A 19,866-nucleotide genomic window follows, 5' to 3' on the forward strand; every position below is an offset into this window, starting at 1 on the left:
AGGGAAGAGAGTGTTAGCCAACATCGGTGGACAAGTGGTCGAAGAAGTATTTAATATTCCCCAGTATAAAAACATGATAGTGGTAATGATGGATTAGGCGGCTAAGTTATTTTAGGATAATCAGGAGGACTACTTCATTCATCTAAAGCAGAATTGGTTGCACGAAGGCAAGAAGGGAGTTACCAGGTTATCAAAGCTCACCGAGTCAGATTTCAAATTAGAGTTTGGTGATCTCATTGTGCTTCTCAGCAGAATCATAGGCGTTGCTCAAGGTGTGCAATTCGAGAACTGCATGTACTACTTTATTGATGAAATTGAAAATGGAAAGAGAAAATTTGATTGGGCTAGAACTATAAGCGAAAATCTAGAGTTGCAACTTAGGACAGTGCAAAATCAAAAGCAATTCTATATGGGATCCTATCTTTTCTATTTGATTGCGAGACTTAATGAAAATCTTGGACTTAAGGCATTAGGAGTAATTGGCAATGGGCTGGGGTAATGTTTGGTGCATGAGTGTTATCTACAGCTTCATTTGCACAACACCAAAGATTATAAAATGTTTTATGACGCCTTTGCCATGAAGATGGTACAGATATTACAAGGGAGACCTGCTAAGAGGCTCTCATCAGAAGCGGAAGCAAACGTTAAGAAGTATGAGATTTGGTTTATCCAATTTCCGCTATTCACATTTATTGGAGTAGCAAGAAGTACAGTTTGTCCCAAGAGACTTCCAAGGTACCCACTCAACAAGGTAGTTTTGATGGAATTGGCTAGGCAACTTGAGCATTATGACAAGATGATGAAACTTAAAGGTGAGACAAGGATTACCTTCTCATTTGGAATAAGCAATGATACTTGCCCCAATCGTGTCACCTTTGCAGCTCCGGAGAAAAGAGTTAGAATGGTATCATCTAGGATGGTATAGAGCAAGACAAGGATTCGATCCTAATGGTCTTATCAAGGCATCTCACAGAAATACATTCAAACATATTCCTACTATAAAAGATTTCTGGGCCAATGCACATGATGACTTTCATGTGAGAAAGCTAGCTTTCTCAAGATTGTCAATGGGCATGATGAGGGCAGTCAGATGGAGAGGCCTTGATATTCCCAATCAGTTGGAAGACGATGAAAATGTTCTAAGAGAAGATTATGATTTAGTGGATGGAACAAAATTGGGTTTAGTGGATTGGGATGATCATTAGGATCCTTCCTTAGAGGCAGACAAGGTTAGTTGATCTACACACTGAGTCATGGTACAATGAGAAGTTAAGGCAATTACAAAGTCGGAAGGTACACCTTACTTATGAAAAGATGAAACCAAATGAAGGTCTAGCGAAGTTAGTTGGAGAGAAAGGTGAGGGCAGTAGCCAGCAACAAAGAGTAGTTAAGAGCAAGAAGAGAAGTTTGGAGGTTGAGGAAAGTAAATAACATCAGGAGCCTCCAACAAAGAAACATAATGCAACATTGTCAAGGGAGAGCATAATTGACGCTAGAACCCAAGAGGATAATACAAGTGGACAAAGGCGCTATGGTAGAGGTGAGCTCTAATTCAGAATCAAGTTGTTACAGTGATTGAGGATACTTGAAGAAATATTGAATGAGATTGCACAACATAGCCCAGGCGTTGACACTTCCATTTCAACCATGATGAGCGATGTTGGGGCTGCACTTGATTTTGAAGATATCAAAGAGGAGGATGTCAATGAGATAGAATTTGCATCAAGATTGGATGAGTTGGGGAAGGTTTCCATCAAGAAGAAACATTTGGGCACCCTTGCCTCCCTCAATGCCTTTATCGGATATGCGGAAGAATATGAGAAGGATCACGAGAAGACATTGCAAGCAGCAAGCAACATGATGAATTCAGCTGAGCTCAAGATGAAGCACATGCTTTGCCCTCCCATGAAGGAAATCAATGACAAGCTAGCCAAGTTCATTGCCTTGGCTAAAAAGATGAAAGAAAAGGGTAGAATTATATTAGAAGATCATTTTATATAAGCCCAAGTGGCAATTTCTCCTTTCTTTTGGGTAGGGTAGGTGTCTCTGATTGGCTAACATTTTGGTGCCTTCTCATTGGTTGCCACTTTTCCTTTTTTCCATTGGTCCATTGATGAGGTGGCATCTTCTCATTGGCCGATGGGGTGGCAACCCTAATTACGGTTTCTAGGATCTAATCTAGATTGTTGATTTTATCTCTTAATCTCTATTGTTGGTTGTAATTTTGGCCCCTATATAAGGCCATTTGCTCTCATTTGTAAAGGGTTGAAGAAAATTGTTGCTTAAGATAATACCAAAATTGCTTCTCTTTATCATTGTTGTGACTTGCATGGTGATTAAGAACATTTGGTGTTATTTCATGGTTTCTACTTCTAATAGTTAAAGTTAGATTCTTTTGAAGTTGTTAAAGTAGAATTTATTTCAAGAAAGTTGTCAAGGAAGAGTTAGAGTAGATGGATAGTTGTATGGTGATATTAATGGATGTTTGATAGGGATCTATAAACTAGGCCACTAGCATCCTAGCGGCTGGTTAGGAAGCAATGCGTGGTAATCTAGTGTTTTTACCTTGAATCATTGCATCTATGGAGGTAGAGCCATTGGTAAGCTTTCATCAGATTTGATCCTCGTCCATTTGCTAATCTTTCCATTCATAGGAGTAGGAGTAGAGCAACAAGTAGTTTAGTAGTTGGAGTTTTGAAGAAGAAAGTTAGAAAGGAGAAACACCATTGGCAGACACACTCGCCATCACCATCACCATCAACATCATTTGGCACTTATACAAAGCCATCATCATCCCCATCACAACGAGAATTCAACTTCCTTGAATAAACAACGTAAGGCCGCCTATGTGATTAACCAACAAATCACATTAATATAATTGAGTTAGTATCCACAGGTGTAAGAACATTGGAGTTTTTCTCATGTCTACATGAGTATTTACTTTTCAAGAGAGGGATTGAGTGTCTGATATTCCATATCAGGTATTCAATTGCTATATGTTATGTAGTGGTACAAAATTGACATCAACAGTGACCTCCAGCAAGAACGCTTGACACGGTATGACAAGATATGTGCAAGAGATTTCATGGTGAATTGATCACACAACAATGATGCACAATTCAATAATCAAGGGCCAAGGCAAATGGAATTGCAGCTATATGCAATTGTGAGGTAGTATGAAAGAAATCATAGGCAATATGTGATTGTGAAACAATATGAATTAAAATGCAGGTAGTTTGCAAGAATGAAATTGCAACATCTTTGTTATGATGTTTTGAGTGCTTCTTCTTAGGAACCATCAAATAAAGTCTTTGTTTTACTAGGTTGATGCTTGGTTACGAGCAAGAAAGTAAAAGGTGGCAAAGAGTTAAAGAGCCATTGTCAACATATGTGGCAATATTATAAAATATAAAATGGCCAGCGAAAAAGATATAAGAGCCTGATGAAAGAATATAAGAAATATGACCGCTGATGATATAATAATAAAACCATTGCCAAGGTTGGGAAAAAAAACTTCATACTAAATGTCTTAATATTAAAATATCATCCTTGTGTATGCGCGCACACACACACACATATATATGTATGCATGATATTCTAACAATCGTATCTAGTGTATATGTCATATTTTAAGTGGGTGTATACATACGTCTCATTTGAATTTACGCATACATACATATATGTGCATTTACATATGCAAGTATATGTAGATACTACAATACTTTAATATTAAGACATAATAGATACTATGGGAAGCTTTGAGATCAATCCAGGTAACACATTAGTTCTTAGCTTTAATTAAGGCTTAGTGATTTCTTTGATAATAAATATATTGACTGGGTTAGCTCATGGTAGTCCATAGTATACTCTTGCATGCCTAGTCATTTACCCTTAGCCTTGGTGGTTAGAATTCATACCTATTGGCTCATAGGCGGATTGGTGTCTCTTATCCAATTCCCTCTCTGGCAATTGCTTCTCCCCTTCATCGCGCTCCTACAAAAAAGAGAAATTCCTTGATAATAACATATTCCTTATGATAAAATCAAGTTACTATAACAAGTAATCATTTTCATAAAACATCATAACGATTAACCACCATTTCACTTTCCAAGAAATTATAACGAATAACAAACTTTTCCATTTCACATGAAACCATAATGTTTAACTAATTTACGAGTCAACTGACTTCACATGAAATCTCAACGGTTATGAGGACATTTTAAAATAAGCAAACATTTGGAATATAACATACCCTCCTTGTGTTTCATCATCCTCGATAAACTTTTCAAACAAAAATAAATCCAATTACAACATACATATCATCTCATTACATTTCAAATTGAATCAAAATTTATTCATAGTTCAAGTTCCAGGAATAAGCTGTGAAATTTTTGGAAGATTTCATCATAATCTTCCTAAGTGGCATTCTCTTCAGTATATTGGCCCCATTGGACCTTGCATTGAGCGATATCTCGAATCTGCAAGCAAAGCTTACGCATCTCAAGTATTTTGAGTGTGACTCTATTTCCACCACCCTTGGATCTCACACCTGCAAGACATTCCAGTCAATAACATGTTCATGGCTGGTTAAATATTTCTTAAGATATGAAATGTGAAACACATTATGCATTCTGGCAAGGGTTGGGTGTAGGGCAATTTTGTAGGCCATAGGGCTTATGACTTCCAACACCTCAAAGGGTCCTGCATATCTTGGGGCTAATTTGGCATTCCTACCAAACTTGATAGTACTTTTCTGTGGTTTAACTTTCAGGAGGACCTTTCCTCCCACTGAAAATTTTCTAGGTATCCTCTTTGCATCTACATAGTTTTTTTGATGGTCGCTTGCCTACTTCAGCCTCTGGCGGATCTAAACTACCTGTTCCTCCATCTCTAGAAGCATATTATGCCCGATAATAATTCGATCCTCAATTCTGTTCCAATTTACAGGAGTTCTGCACTTACGCCCATATAGAGCTTTAAAAGGGGCCATCTTAATAGAAGACTAGTACGAGTTGTTATAGGCAAATTCAACCAAGGGAAGATACATCTCCCACTGATACTGTCGATCCATGCAATATACTCTCAAGAGGTCTTCTAGCTCTTGGTTTACTCTTTATGTCTAACGATCAGTCTCTAGATGGTAGGCTAAGCTAATGTTTAATTTTGTTCCCAAAGCTGAGGATAAGGTTTGCCAAAATCTAGTTATTATCCTAGTATCTTTGTTGGATATGATCTTTTTTGGAACTTTGTGAAGTTTGAAAATATTTTTCACAAACTTATGGCTAAATTCTAGCGCCCCCATTTGTTAGATTTCTAGGGATGAAATGTGCTGCCATAGTTATTCGATCCACAACCACCAAGATGGTGTTATGCTTGTTTCGAGTCATGTGTAACCCTTGGATAAAATCCAGTCATTATTTGTCATTTCCATTTTGGAGCCTTATTCGGAAGTAATAATCTGATGGGGTATCAGTGCTCGGCCTTGACCCTGTGACACTTGAGGCATCCTACCACATATTTAGCTATTTCCTTTTTCATGCCTTTCCAAAAGTACAAGGGTTTTATGTCAACTGACATCTTGGTTACCCTAGGGTGCCCTGAGTAAGGAGCGGCATGGGTCTCTCCCAAAATCTTCTTCCGAATCTTTGAATCCCGAGGTATGTACATCCTACCTTTATATCTTAAGAGTCCATCTCTTTCCAGTTGGTATCCTTCATACCTGTGATCTTGAGGATCCCAATGGAGTGCTTGGCAAACCTCATTATAAAACTCACCTCTTGGTAAACATTGAAGTACTTGCTCCCTGAGCCCATTATTTGTTGCTACCATGGCTGATATATGTCTTTGTTGGCTTAAGGTCTCAACTACTCTATTCTCCCTAGACTTCATATAATTGATCTCAAAATCATAATCGGCTAAGAACTCTAACCTCCTCCTCTGGGGAGCATTCCTTGATCATCCTTAATATTTAATAGTTGTTGTTATATAGTCATATGGTTATAGATAATGAAACCCATGCATTTATATATCTAGGATAAGAAAACCTTTTTATGATAGCTTGTCTATTCCCAAGTCTTTTGTCATGTGCTGAGTGGGTTGAGAAGATAGTAACAATGTTTCTATGTTCTTGTCGCCATCTATTATAGCTGATCTATTATATATGCATAGAAGATTGACGAGTCTGCAACAACTCAGAATCTTTTGATTATAAATGTATCATAGCCTCTCTATATTCCAGGATGACAATAGTGAAAAATATATGGTCTCATAGATATCACTTCTGGAATCAGGCTGGTAGGAATATTGCATTGATACCAATTGTAATGTCCCCTGCTAGGACCTTAAATAATTCATTTTATATTTTGCCATTTAGCTTTTGCAAACCAAATTCTATATATCTAGCTTTCTTCCCTATATAGTTTTCTTTTTTAAAAATTTCTTTATATACATTGATATGAGAAAAGGTGGGTCTTTTCATTCAATTAATTATATTATTTATTAATATTAATATTCATTATAAATATTAATAATATCAATTTTCATTATAAATATAAATATTAATATTAATATCAATATTAATATATACACTTCACTTTCTATATTATGATTATTAATCTAATCATTATATAATATAATATTTTATCATTTTATATAATAATGTTTAACTTTCATACTTAACATATATTATGCAATATTCTAATATGATTATAATAAATTATAACATACCATTATTAATATTATGTTATTTATTATTTATCTCTTCATTTATATTTTAATTATATAGATCTTATTTTGACGTGGATATTACAAACTCTAATGCTACCACTCATGTTGAACATTGATTCATATACTCTGTAAGCTCTTGTCCTAGCTAAGTCTCGAGCAACAGGGTGTTGCCTTGTCTCTGTTAATCTTGGTCTATCTTTATTCCATTTAGTCTCTTCTTTTATCTACTTGGGAGTAAGAAGATCTTCATATTTAACAAGAGCTCTTGAGGAGTTGGAGTCCCTGCCTTTTGTTCAAAATGAAAGATCAATATTTTTTTATGATTAGAACATTGTGTGTGAAGATTTGTTATGTCAAGTGTCATATTATGATTTTTTAATTAATTCTTTTGATGCATAACATAGCCCATGACTACGATTGCAATCTTGACTCAAATAGTAGTGCTCCCTGTAAGGTTAGGTAATTGTAGCTTACTTAAGCAAGAGAGTTTTTAACAAAAAAAAACTTAATATGTTCCTTCCAATTAGTATAGTTGTATGCTGTTGGTATTCATTGTTATTTCTAGACACAATTTTCTTGAGAAATTTATGTCTTTTCCTCATTGTATAAAATACTTAACTTGCCATGATATTCAAACAAATATATAAATAAAGTGTCATGTTGCTCATTCTAATAAAATAAGTTCATCTATGCTACATAACATTAGGAGATTTATGAGCACACAAGAGCGAGCATAGGATCAATTCTTCTATTAACTTAGCAATTTTTCCAATAATTCTAATTCAATACAAATTATTCAACTCAACTAAATTGAAAATGATAAATAGAAAAATACGATATTCAAAGATTTAGATTTCCATAGTCTATAATCATGTTTCTAGATTCAACTTTGTAGAGAACTTTTACATCCACTTTTCCAATCACACTACATAATCCATCATGTAAAAAGACTAGATTGCATCAATACAATATTTATTTATTTATTTTAATCAATCAAATAAAATTAATCTTAAACTATTAACTTATAATTTACCAAATTCATTCACATTCGTATGTATTTAATTTTCCTTTAAAAAAATATTATATTTTAAAACATAGTAATAAAAATAAAAGAATATCAAATTTAAAAAAAAAAAAACATATTTATGATCATATGTATAACAAAAAAAACAATACTCTCAAATTGTGATATTGCTATCAGGATTTAATTGTGTGAACTCATTGACCCATGTTTCATGAGTAGTGATTCATCATGAATCCATCTCTCATGAGAATAAATGGAACACTTAGCACTCATTGGATCTAGGCGATCACATTCATATGTATTTAATTTTCCTTTAAATTTTTTTTTAATTTTAAAACATAGTAATAAAAAGAAAAAATATCAAATTAAAAAAAAAAACATATTTATGCTCATATTTATAACAAGAAAACAATACTCTCAAATTGTGATATTGCTATCAAGATTTAACTGTGTGATTTTGAGTCAAACTCATTGACCCATGTTTCATGAGTAGTGATTCAACATGAATCCATCTCTCATGAGAATAAATGGAACACTTAGCACTCATTGGATCTAGGTGATGCTCAAGCTGGAGTAGTAGTGGGATGGGTGACCTCTTGGGAAGTCTTGGCTCTTTACCCCTATGAGCATCAACTAGATCCAGTGAGTGCTAAGTGTTCCATTTATTCTCATGAGAGATGGATTCATGTTGAATCTCTACTCATGAAACATGGGTCAATGAGTTTGATTCAAAATCACACAGTTAAATCCTGATAGCAATATCACAATTTGACTTGCTGTGGAAATTATCTCCTTTTTTTCAATTGATGAGCTTAAGGGGCTTTCTAATGAATGGTTCATAAGGCACAACACTTGTTGAAGGTTTTGCAAATGGGGTTGCAAACTTTGGGTTTAACCATGGAGGAAACTCTGTAGTTAAGCGTGCTTAGCTAGAGTAGTACTGGGATGGGTGACCTCCTGGGAAGTCCCGGTGCTTCACCCTTATGAGCATCACCTAGATCTAATGAGTGCTAAGTGTTCCATTTATTCTCATTAGAGATGGATTCATGTTGAATCACTACTCATGAAACATGGGTCACTGAGTTTGACTCAAAATCACACAGTTAAATCTTGATAGCAATATCACAATTTGACTTGCTGTGGAAATTATCTCCTACTTATCAATTGATGAGCTTAAGGAGCTTTCTGATGAATGGTTCATAAGGGACACAACACTTGGTGAAGGTTTTGCAAATGGGTTTGCAAGCTTTGTGTTTAACCATGGAGGAAACTCCGTAGTTAAGCGCGCTCAGGCTGGAGTAGTATTGGGATGGGTGACCTCCCTGGAAGTCCCGGTGCTTCACCCCTATGAGCATCACCTAGATCCAATGAGTGCTAAGTGTTCCATTTATTCTCATGAGAGATGGATTCATGTTGAATCACTACTCATGAAACACGGGTCAATGAGTTTGACTCAAATTCACATAGTTAAATCCTAATAGCAATATCACAATTTGATTTCCTGTGGAAATTATCTCCTACTTATCAATTGATGAGCTTAAGGGGCTCTCTAACGAATGGTTCATAAGGCACAACACTTGGTGAAGGTTTTGCAAATGGGGTTGCAAGCTTTGGGTTTAACCATGGAGGAAACTTCGTAGTTAAGTGCGCTCAGGCTGGAGTAATACTAGGATGGGTGACTTTCTGGGAAGTCCCGGTGCTTCACCCTTGTAAGCATCACCTAGATACAATGAGTGCTAAGTGTTCTATTTATTCTCATGAGAGATGGATTCATGTTGAATCACTACTCATGAAACATGGGTCAATGAGTTTGACTCAAAATCACACAGTTAAATCTTGATAGCAATATCACAATTTGACTTGCTGTGGAAATTATCTCCTACTTATCAATTGATGAGCTTAAGGGGCTTTCTAATGAATGGTTTATAAGGCACAACACTTGGTGAAGGTTTTGCAAATGGGGTTCCAAGCTTTGGGTTTAACTATGGAGGAAACTTCGTAGTTAAGCGTGCTCAGGCTGGAGTAGTACTGGGATAGGTGACCTCCCGAGAAGCCCTGGTGCTTCACCCTTGTGAGCATCACCTAGATCCAATGAGTGCTAAGTGTTCCATTTATTCTCATGAGAGATGGATTCACGTTGAATCACTACTCATGAAACATCGGTCAACGAGTTTGACTCAAAATCACACAGTTAAATCCTGATAGCAATATCACCAATTTAACTTGCTGTGGAAATTATCTCCTACTTATCAATTGATGAGCTTAAGGGGCTTTCTAATGAATGGTTCATAAGGCACAACACTTGGTGAAGGTTTTGCAAATGGGGTTGCAAGCTTTGTGTTTAACAATGGAGGAAACTCCGTAGTTAAGCGCGCTTAGGTTGGAGTAGTACTGGGATGGGTGACCTCTTGGGAAGTCCTGGTGCTTCACCCCTATGAGCATCACCTAGATCCAATGAGCGCTAAGTGTTCCATTTATTCTAATGATAGATGGATGCATGTTGAATCACTACTCATGAAACATGGGTCAATGAGTTTGACTCAAAATCACACAGTTAAAATCCTGATAGCAATTTGACTTGCTGTGGAAATTATCTCCTACTTATCAATACTCTCAAAATTAAAACTTAATTGAAATGTATTCCAAGAAAACCATTCTATATCAAAACATAATAATTCACAATATAACAAAAGAAAGAAAAATAGTGTTCACAGAATCTTTATTTATGATCATATAAAAGATTAAATAATACAATCAGAATTAATATGCTATTACATTAATGTCTATTGACTAAATGTATTTAAAAATAAAATGTCAGCATCAAAACATCAATGCATTATCTTCGGGGACAAAATATATATATTTAGCCAATTTCTCTGTGAACATCTTATTTGTTTATTTTTTAAATTAAGCATCACATCAACAGATAAGCATGCAATTATTTCTCGATAAGGAGGTGATCAGATTTCAAATTCAAATGTAAATATTTTAAGGAAATTGAAAATAGACAAATAGTTGCTTGTATTTTACAGTAACTAACAATGCATGTGCAAACGAGGCTGTAGTATAAACCTTATTAACGCAAATCTGAAGCAGCGAACATTTTTATGTTAATATTAAAAATATGGAGGTAGTTAAGTTATCTGTGTCCCATATCTTAAAGTACTCTCTGGGTAAATAATTTTTTTTGTCAGGATGACATTTGCAAGGAATTTGATCAATAAACAAAATTGTTTTTCCACATTTATCTTGAAACTGTAAGCTTGTGCAAATTTTCAGAGCCTCCGTCCATTTTCAGAAGGCATGAGCTGAATACACGAGCGCTCGCCGTTGCCAAAGTTTTGGTAAAATGTCAATTCGTCTGTTCTTCCCTCTGGTGCCTATTGACACTTGTCAAAGTTTGGGTAAAATATCAAATAAATACCAATAAGATCATTAATTACATGCTTATCCTTTTGATTTTTTCCATATTTTTCCATTCACAAAATAGGCTTTATGACCAGGAAAATAGCCTTGGACCAATCAAAAATTAAGATTCTGGTTGTGATAAAAGAATTAAAAAAGAAAGAGTCTCAAACATTAGCCTGTAAAAACTAATTACTGTCTTAAAAATTTATGTTGGAGGCTAATGAAAACATTAGTTCCCGGCCTTATATAAGGCAGGGACTAACAAATGTGTGGAAAATGAACACAGATGATTTCAAATTTTTTTTAAAGTTTGGGTAAATGATTCATATTTATTCTAGGTTTTATTGTAGCTTCTCTTCCCTATGGAGCATAGCATTATATACATTGGTTCTTCTGTGTTTGTTTCCTGATGAAGGTTGTTCTTGCTTCAATAACTACAGAACACAAGGAGTTACACAGAATCAACTGGCCAAAGAATTTGGAATAAAAGGGAATAAACTGTTTTACATTGTAAGGAGCCTTGAATCTCGAGGTTTGCTGGTAAGGCAGTCAACTCTGGTACGTACAAAGGGAGGAGGTTCTGAAGCTGAAAATGGGCTCAAAAGCAACTCTATTGTTAATACCAACTTGATTCATTTATCTCGTTATGCAAAACATCTAAATTTAAGCTCTCAACAACGGTTTGAGATTAGGAAATCCAATTCTTCCGAATTTAATGAAGATAGAAATATGCCTTTTGGGATGGAAGATATTGGACAGGGGGGTAGGGAAGACCTCCTCATTAAGGATGATCTTCCAGCAATGACGTCTGTATGTGATAAACTAGAGGAATCAGATGGCAAGGTATCTCTTTGTAAACATTTGTAAATACCATATTTATTTTTGAATTGTTAAAGGTATATGCACTACTTCTATAGTTACTAATAAGATTTGTTCCTTCTGCAATTTTAAAGGTTCTTGTTGTTTCTGATTTGAAAGTGAGTCTTGGATACCGCATGACCGTAGGGCATCGAGCATGGCGCAGAGTATGCTTCATTTGCTACCAAATTAATTAATGTCTCTAAGTTGAAGTTTCAGCTCTCATTAATTTGACATAGAAGGCATAAAATCATTATGGTGTAATCCCGTTTAGAGTAAGAAAATAATTTCATCTTACAATCTGTTACAGATATCAAAAAGGTTGATTGCAGCTGGACTTGTTGAACTTTTCCAGGCTCGTATTGACAAAAAGGTGTGTATTTTGTAGATGATTTTATTCCTGGATGGTAGATAGCAATTTAGATGCAAAGGAATAGTAATGTCTATTGAATTCAAGGCATTTCACTGTGGCATATTGAATAGGAAGGTTTCTTCTCTCTTTTCCCTTGAGAGATTAAGAATTAAGACAGTCTAGTGTTGTCAACTTAGTTCTGATAGATTAGCAAGGGCTCCGATGCAGCTCCCCACATTAGCATATGCTGGAGTTTTAATACTGCTAATCTATTAAGTCTTCATTAGGTTCGGAGCATTGATTGTCTTTCAGCAACCCCTGAGTCCATTCATTTTTTAATGAATGCTCCTAATCAGGCTTTCACAGTATGTCATTTTCCATGTACCATTTGGTGTTGGACTTATATTTAAGTGTGTGGGAGTGATCTGTGATGAGAGACAGGTCCTTTGTGGTCCAGTGCATGTGTGTCCATCCAAACCTAGTTAATTTAACTCCAGTTCTACATTTACTCATCCATAGATTTGTGGTTTCAATTAAAATTTTCATAAAGAAATTGCCATCCAATTGTTAGCATCACATACTGCTGACATTAGCAGGAAAGTCTTATTGGCTTCACATACACATACTGCTGCCTGAGATTTTGCCCTAAATCACGAAGTCCGAGTAGAAAAAGAAGCTTTATAGAATCATGTACCTGGTTGACATCATGCAACATGTTAGGAAATCATTGAAACATAATCCACAATATACATCTTCCTTATTAGAGACATTTTAAGCATCAATCATTTCAACTAGGGTCAGGAACATTAATTAAATTGTAAGATATATTTAATTTATTGATGGAGTTCAGCCCTAGGAGAACTAGCATAAGCAGCAGGTTTGGGTGCCTTGAGCAATCCTCCACAATCCTCTACCCTAGGCCCAAGAGTGGATATCATCCTCTTGGCCATCATGCGGTTCTTTGCCATCCATATGAGGGGGTGTACCTAGTGAGAAATTCCATGGCCATTGACAATCCTTTACCCTAGGGATGAGATTGGATATCATCCTTCTAACCCATCATGTGGCCCCTTGCCATCCATATGAAGGGCTGTACCTAGCGAGGAATCTCATAGCCATTCCCCTCTTCTGCTGCCACCCTTATACTCTCCCTTATGATTGGAGTTCCTTAACACAATGGTCAACTAGGGTACCCTTCTAAGCCCAAGGTTGGGCCAGTCCTTGCACCCATTTGGCCTCATGGGATAATCTGCCAGTACCATGTGGTGGTGTGATTAGAATAGGACCTACTAACACTCTCTCCTTCCTTGTATTCACCCTTTGACCCCTACCATGATGGATTACAACTAACATATAAGTTACCCTATTATCCCTACTATGATTGATTACAACTAACACACAAGGAGTTATACATTATTGCATGTGTTATTCAAATAAAGAGATCACATAATATGATCGTATTGATTTAGATTTTTCATAAACAGAAATCATAGATATGACCGTTTTTCATAAGCAAGAAATCATAAATTGGACCCACTATGCTGCTTATTATAAGAACTGATAAATCATACCAATTTGCAGATAATGTTTAGATTCCCTTTGCCTGAATAAAACCACCGTAAGAAATATGATTTATTTGATTGTTGTGGAATGATTTATTCATTAAATGAATTACTTGGATTTGATGAGTTGAGGTATTGGCGAGTTATGATTAATTGTGATTATATAATTGAAACGTGATGATATAATGGATGCTAGTTTGATATATTGGTGAATGACGATTAAATGAATGTTGATTTGATAAGTGATGCTTGATTGCTTAATTGAATGATTTCTTGGTCCCAAGATGAAGTGATGATTTATGTGGATTTGAGGATTGTTTGCTTGATGCCTTGTGGGATAAATGATTGATGGAAGAAGGATATTGATTGATTAATCTTCTTTTTTTTTTATTGGAATGGAATCTCCTTTATACTTTTTTGGTGAAAGGGTCACTACCTTTCATAAGAATTGTGCCACCACTTTTAGTTGTTGCCTTAAAAATAATATATTATTCTCCACACTGATCTTCCTCGAATGTCCTCATTGAATGGAACCTTGACCCATTTATATCTTCCAATGTGGGGGAAAGTTACACCTCTTTGTCATGTCTACTCTTTGCAATGGTCACAACCTTTCCCACCTACTTGTGTTTGAAAGAGTCAAATGCTTCACCATTTCTACTCTTTGTAAGAGTGATAATCTTTCATCATTACCACCTTTGAAAGAACCACAACTCTTCATCATTGCAGCACTTTGAAAGAGACAACCTTTCATTATTTCAACCCTTTTGAAAGAGTCACATCCCTTCATCATTGCTGCTCTTTGAGAGGGTCACAATCTTTCATAACTTTTCCTTTTGATGGAGCTGCTTATTTTCTTCTTATTCCTTTTTCTTTTGCGTTAGTTCTTTCTTGAATCACACCTTCCTTTTTTTTTCTTTTACTTTTCCTTTTGCCCCCTTTCAAATGTATTTCTCTTCTCCCCTTTTATGTCTCATGTTCGAGGTAGACAACTTTTTATTTAGTTCCTTTTTGATCTTTCTTTAACCTAATTAAATTTAATTATGATATAGCGTAATGTTATTTTATTATTATTTTTGTTTAATGATGGTTTCATTAAATAGGGAAAACTTGAGCCAACTGTTGATGCAGTAACCAAATTCTTTTATGCATATGTTCTTCCATTTCATTTGGCAAGGTCACCTTATTTCAAACCTACTTTGAGAGATGATGATAGTTGGGGAAAAAGAAACTCAGGGAATTGAGAGGAGAGCATAAGGAATTAGGGTTTTGTAAGTTTTTTGCCTTCCGTGGGTTGGCTTACTTCGTACAAGCAGGACTTGCTCGATTAAGGTGAATTTGACCTCCCCATCTCCTTCCTTGGCTCCCTTGTTTGTGAAGGGCATTTGCTTGTTGTACGGGTAATGATTTTGGTGTCACGTCGTTGATGGACTACCCTAGGATTTCAACCACCTCTTTGTAAATCATTGTTGAAGGATCAAAGAAATATGTGGAAAAGGAAAAGTATGTGGTAGTAAGCCATATGAATGATGATCAAAACCTTAATCTTGGAGGATGAGGTAAGCCCTCTTTAGCTACTCTTCTTGTTGTTCCTAATGAAGACTTGTCCACTTATGTTTGAAAGGGATAGACTTAGGGATGTGGCTATGTTTCTTGCGATTCTTAATCACTCCAAATTTCCTTCTCGTAATTTTATGAACAACTGGTTGCAAAATGTGTGGGACAAGAAATTAGAGCAATCATTTTATTCAAACATGCTGTCATAGAAAGATGTCATAGAAAAGAATTTTGGAATATCAGCCATGCTTGTTTCAGGGCTATTGGGTGGACTCTTAAAGCCATTATTAATGACATTGTGACATTTTCATGTCTTGGGTGGGTCACTATAAAAAAATACCACCTCTTTCTTAGAATATAATTCCTAAAACCCTAGAACCAGTTGGAAATGTCTTAAGGATGTATGAGTCCCCCCCCACCCTTTTGCCTTAGAGTGACACCATGCTTCTTATAGCTGTGAAATTGGGGATTGATCTCCCAAATACAATTAAAATTGAATTAAATAACTCCTTTGTATGGCATGTCGAGTTTTTGGGATGTATAAATGCCTACTTCCTCTATAGGGTGTTCTCTATTAATAAAAAGGAATAACAAGACTGTGAAAAATGTGGTTAAACCCATAGTTTGCAAACTCTCCGAGTACTCTCAGAGTTGTCGAGTACTCTCAAGTTTTTTTGCTGGGCGAGTACTCTCAAATTTTACTCTCGCATATTTATAGATGTTAAAAAATGTAGGTAAAAATGTTGATGTAGGGAAAACATTGGATTAGATGCATTTTTTACATCATTTAAGTGCTATAAAACTATACATTTTCTCTATTGAAATGTCAATTACTAATTTAATACATTTTATAATTGTATTCTACAAAAAAAAATATGTTTCTTCAAGAGATTTTAAATTTTAGTACTTTCTGAGTTGTCGAGTTTTCCCTGAGTTTTTGTTGAGTATATGCCGAGTTTTTTCCGAGTTGAAAATTTTAGGCTTGCCGAGTACTCTCCGAGTCCGAGTTTGCAAACTATGGTTAAACCAGAGATGGCATTGTCATAAACCATAATGAACAAGACAAGGGTACCTCTGGCTTCCAAAGTGTGCCTGAGACCCTATATTTCATCCTACCTCGTAATCTTGTGGACATTGCTCCTCCAATCCTATCCCATGCCCTATTTGTGGATGCCTCTTCTACCCCCTCCGTTGCTAGTGATCATGGTTAGTTGATACATAAGCTTGACACACTTTCCTAAGGCTGTTAGGAAGGTAGTTTTCTCCAAAGGTGCCCCTCGTGCTGCTACCCTCAAAGTTTCTAAGGACCTTAAAAATTAAAGGCCCCCTAAGCACAAAACTTTGAATGCTCAACGACTCATTATTGGCAAATTAAAGAAGCTAGAAAAAGAGTCGAATATCAATTAAAAGCAAGTGCATGCTTGGAGAAGAGTGTTAATTTTGATCAAAACTAAATTTAGACTCCCATGATCTCCTCTTGCACAGATAAGATCAAGATGGTGGCCAACTAGGCCCCACATCTTGGTTACTCATTGCCTATATTTGAAAGAGAGGAGGGACAAATCACCCCTCAGATTCTCTCTCCCAGCCCGTGAACATAAAGGGCTTGATGAATAAGATTGTGCACCCTTTGTGGAGTTAAATGGTAGTTGGCTGATAGTGTTGAGGCTCTGGTCTCCACCCCCTCCTCTCACCCATAGTCAAGAGCATCCTGAGATTTTAGGCTTGGATGCTTAGGACTTTGAGCTCATCCCTTAAGAGTGAGGTCATGAGGGTCCTGTAAATGATTGTAAGATGAAAAGTTGTTGGGCCATTGTGCCATATAAGGGTGATTATAAGATGGATTCTAATATGGTTGGTTTGGAGGAAGAAGATGTGGAAATTTTTAAGGCCAAGACTAAGCACAAGAAAAATTACAAATTCATTAAAGAAAGCTTCACTGCTATTGGAGCAAAGTGAAGCTTGGATTTTAAGAGGAAAAAAGGTTTCTAAAGGCCAACTGCCCAAATGCTATAAGGCATTTAGTTCATCCATCGATACATCCCCCTAATATGTCATGGAGTTAAAATGTATTTCATGGAATGCTAGGGGATTGGAATCCCTAGGGAAAAAATGTGATCAAAAGACTGTTGAGGATGTATAAAATTTTGAACTTCCGCTTAGCATTGGAGGTTAAAGCTGTTCAATTCGCCCTAGATGTTAATATGAAATTTATATGGAGAGATGCTGACTAGTTTACCACCAAACATGAGAAAGGTAAAGGATGGGCTGCTATTATGGTCAGCTATAAATGGAGAAAACTTATATCTCGACAGGGGTGCTCCCATTGCAATTGGCTGGTCTAGGTGATATGTAAGGATAAGGATCAAGAATTTGATATTTGTTCAGTATATGCTATTAACTGCCATAGAGAAAGAGCTGAATTGTAGAGATGGATGAACCAATTGAAAAATGTCTTGGGCCTTATCAAAGGGGAATTTAATATGGTTAAATCCCCCTCAGATAAGTTAGGGGTATTAAATTTGAGTGGAAGGGGGATGAGATTTTTTTGGTATAAAATGCTAAATAATGCAAAACTTTATGACCCTCTTGCTGGAATAAAAAGGACTCTAGTAGTATTTGGTATGCATTGTGCAACTTTCAGAAGGGAAATAAGAGGATATATATGCATATTAGATAGATTTTATGCCAATAAGGAGGTTTTTTAAATTTTAAAAGAAGATGATGGGTTCTTTGTGAAAGTTATTCCCTTCTCCCTGTGTGATCATCTTGTTTGTACCTCTGTTGCCATCTTCTCCCCCCATGCTCACTTTCAAAGAGGGGAAGCATTTATCCTCAACACTAAACATCTTGAGGATGGAGACTTGGCTTAACCCGTGTTCATAGTCAAACAATAGGGAAAGTGGTGTCTTTGTGTGATAAGCTGGAAGGCCCTCTTTCAGGCTGTGGGTAGGAAAAGAGCCAAAGATTATAGGAATGCGGAGACAATAGTGCATAGTAGGATGGTTAAGGCTAGAAGAGTCTACGTAGAATGACCCCTCAAATAGAGATGCTTTGCTGGTCTTATCCTAAGCAAAGGATGCCTGTAGATCTTAGTTACCGATTCGGGATACGAATCCGATTCGGGCACGTGAATTGGATCCGTGGATTTGTGATTTTTTTTTTCCCCAATTAGGATTCGTGGGGGATTCGTGAATATATATATATATATATATATATATATATATATATATATATATATTACTGATCTTGCCCAAGCACCAACTAGTAACAGATATATATATATATATATATATATATATATATATATATATATATTTATATATTTATTTATTTATTTGTTTCTCTCATTTATTAGTATATATAATGCATAAAAAGGTCATTTTAGCACTAGAAAGCAAAAAAATATATTTAAAAAAGTCATATTAAATAACTTAGACTCACTTAAACCTGTCGATCCTTGAGGATTCACGCTGGATCCTTGAGGATTTGTGCCTGGATTCATGCAGTTCCGGGTAGGATCCTTGTTTTACACAGTGGATTCGTCAGGATTCGTGGGCCATGAATCCGGACGAATCCACTGTGTAAAACAAGGATCCTGCCCGAATTTGCACGAATCCAGGCACGAATTTGGATCCGGATTGGACCCGAATCCGGATCCGGCCTCTAGGGCACGAATCCGGTAACTAAGCTGTAGATGGCTTCAAAACATGAGAACATAAGGCTAGATTGACCTGTTTAGATTATGGTGATAAAGGTTCAAAACTATTCTTTCATTTTCTTAGAAGCAAAGAAGCAAGGGAAAGAAATTGGTACTATTTGAGAAAGAGATAGAAGCCTTAATGGTCATATAGATATTATGAAAGCCCTAGTACAACTTTACAAGAATCTCTTTACCTTTGGAGATGACGAGTTAAGGAAAATGCAAGCTAGAGATCATAGTAGGAACATTATTCCTAAGAAAATATCTAGGTATGACTCTGTAAAACTCAACAAAGAAATTACAAGAGAGGAAATCACTGATGCTATTTTATCCCTCAAGATGACAAGGCCCTGGCCAGATGGACTGTCTATTAAGTTTTACTAAAAAACATGTGGTTTGGATTAGTGAGGACTTTCTGTAAGAATACAAGGAAGTTATAGAGGTGGGCTCATTAGCGGAGGAGATCAACACTGGTCTGATCAAACTCTAGCTAAAGATGGAGACACAAGCTATATAAGTGAATTAACAAATCTTTGAAGCAATCTATCAAACAGTCTACACATATAAATATGGAGAATGCTGAAATGGGTGGTGGAATTGGGATTTTAGTATTAAGATTTCAAGGGTTGTCAAGATAGTTGTAATGGCTGCATGTCTTGTTTATTATGATGGTTCT

General features: G+C 36.0%; 1 protein-coding gene across 4 annotated transcripts in view; it reads left to right on the top strand.

Moving 5' to 3' along the window:
- The window catches only part of LOC149553473 (B-block binding subunit of TFIIIC), a 190,189-nt gene that overhangs the window by 38,619 nt on the left and 131,704 nt on the right, over positions 1-19,866 (top strand). For all 4 annotated transcript variants that reach the window (XM_089788919.1, XM_089788922.1, XM_089788920.1 and 1 more), the window contains exons 2-4: positions 11,599-12,001; positions 12,112-12,183; positions 12,327-12,389. In XM_089788919.1, the coding sequence (XP_089645045.1) occupies positions 11,599-12,001; positions 12,112-12,183; positions 12,327-12,389 (538 nt within the window). The remainder of the gene's footprint in view (positions 1-11,598; positions 12,002-12,111; positions 12,184-12,326; positions 12,390-19,866) is intronic.

The sequence above is a fragment of the Cupressus sempervirens genome, chromosome 6 (assembly GCF_028749045.1).
Source record: "Cupressus sempervirens isolate cs-2001-9-10 chromosome 6, ASM2874904v1, whole genome shotgun sequence".
In the NCBI taxonomy this organism is placed as follows: domain Eukaryota; kingdom Viridiplantae; phylum Streptophyta; class Pinopsida; order Cupressales; family Cupressaceae; genus Cupressus; species Cupressus sempervirens.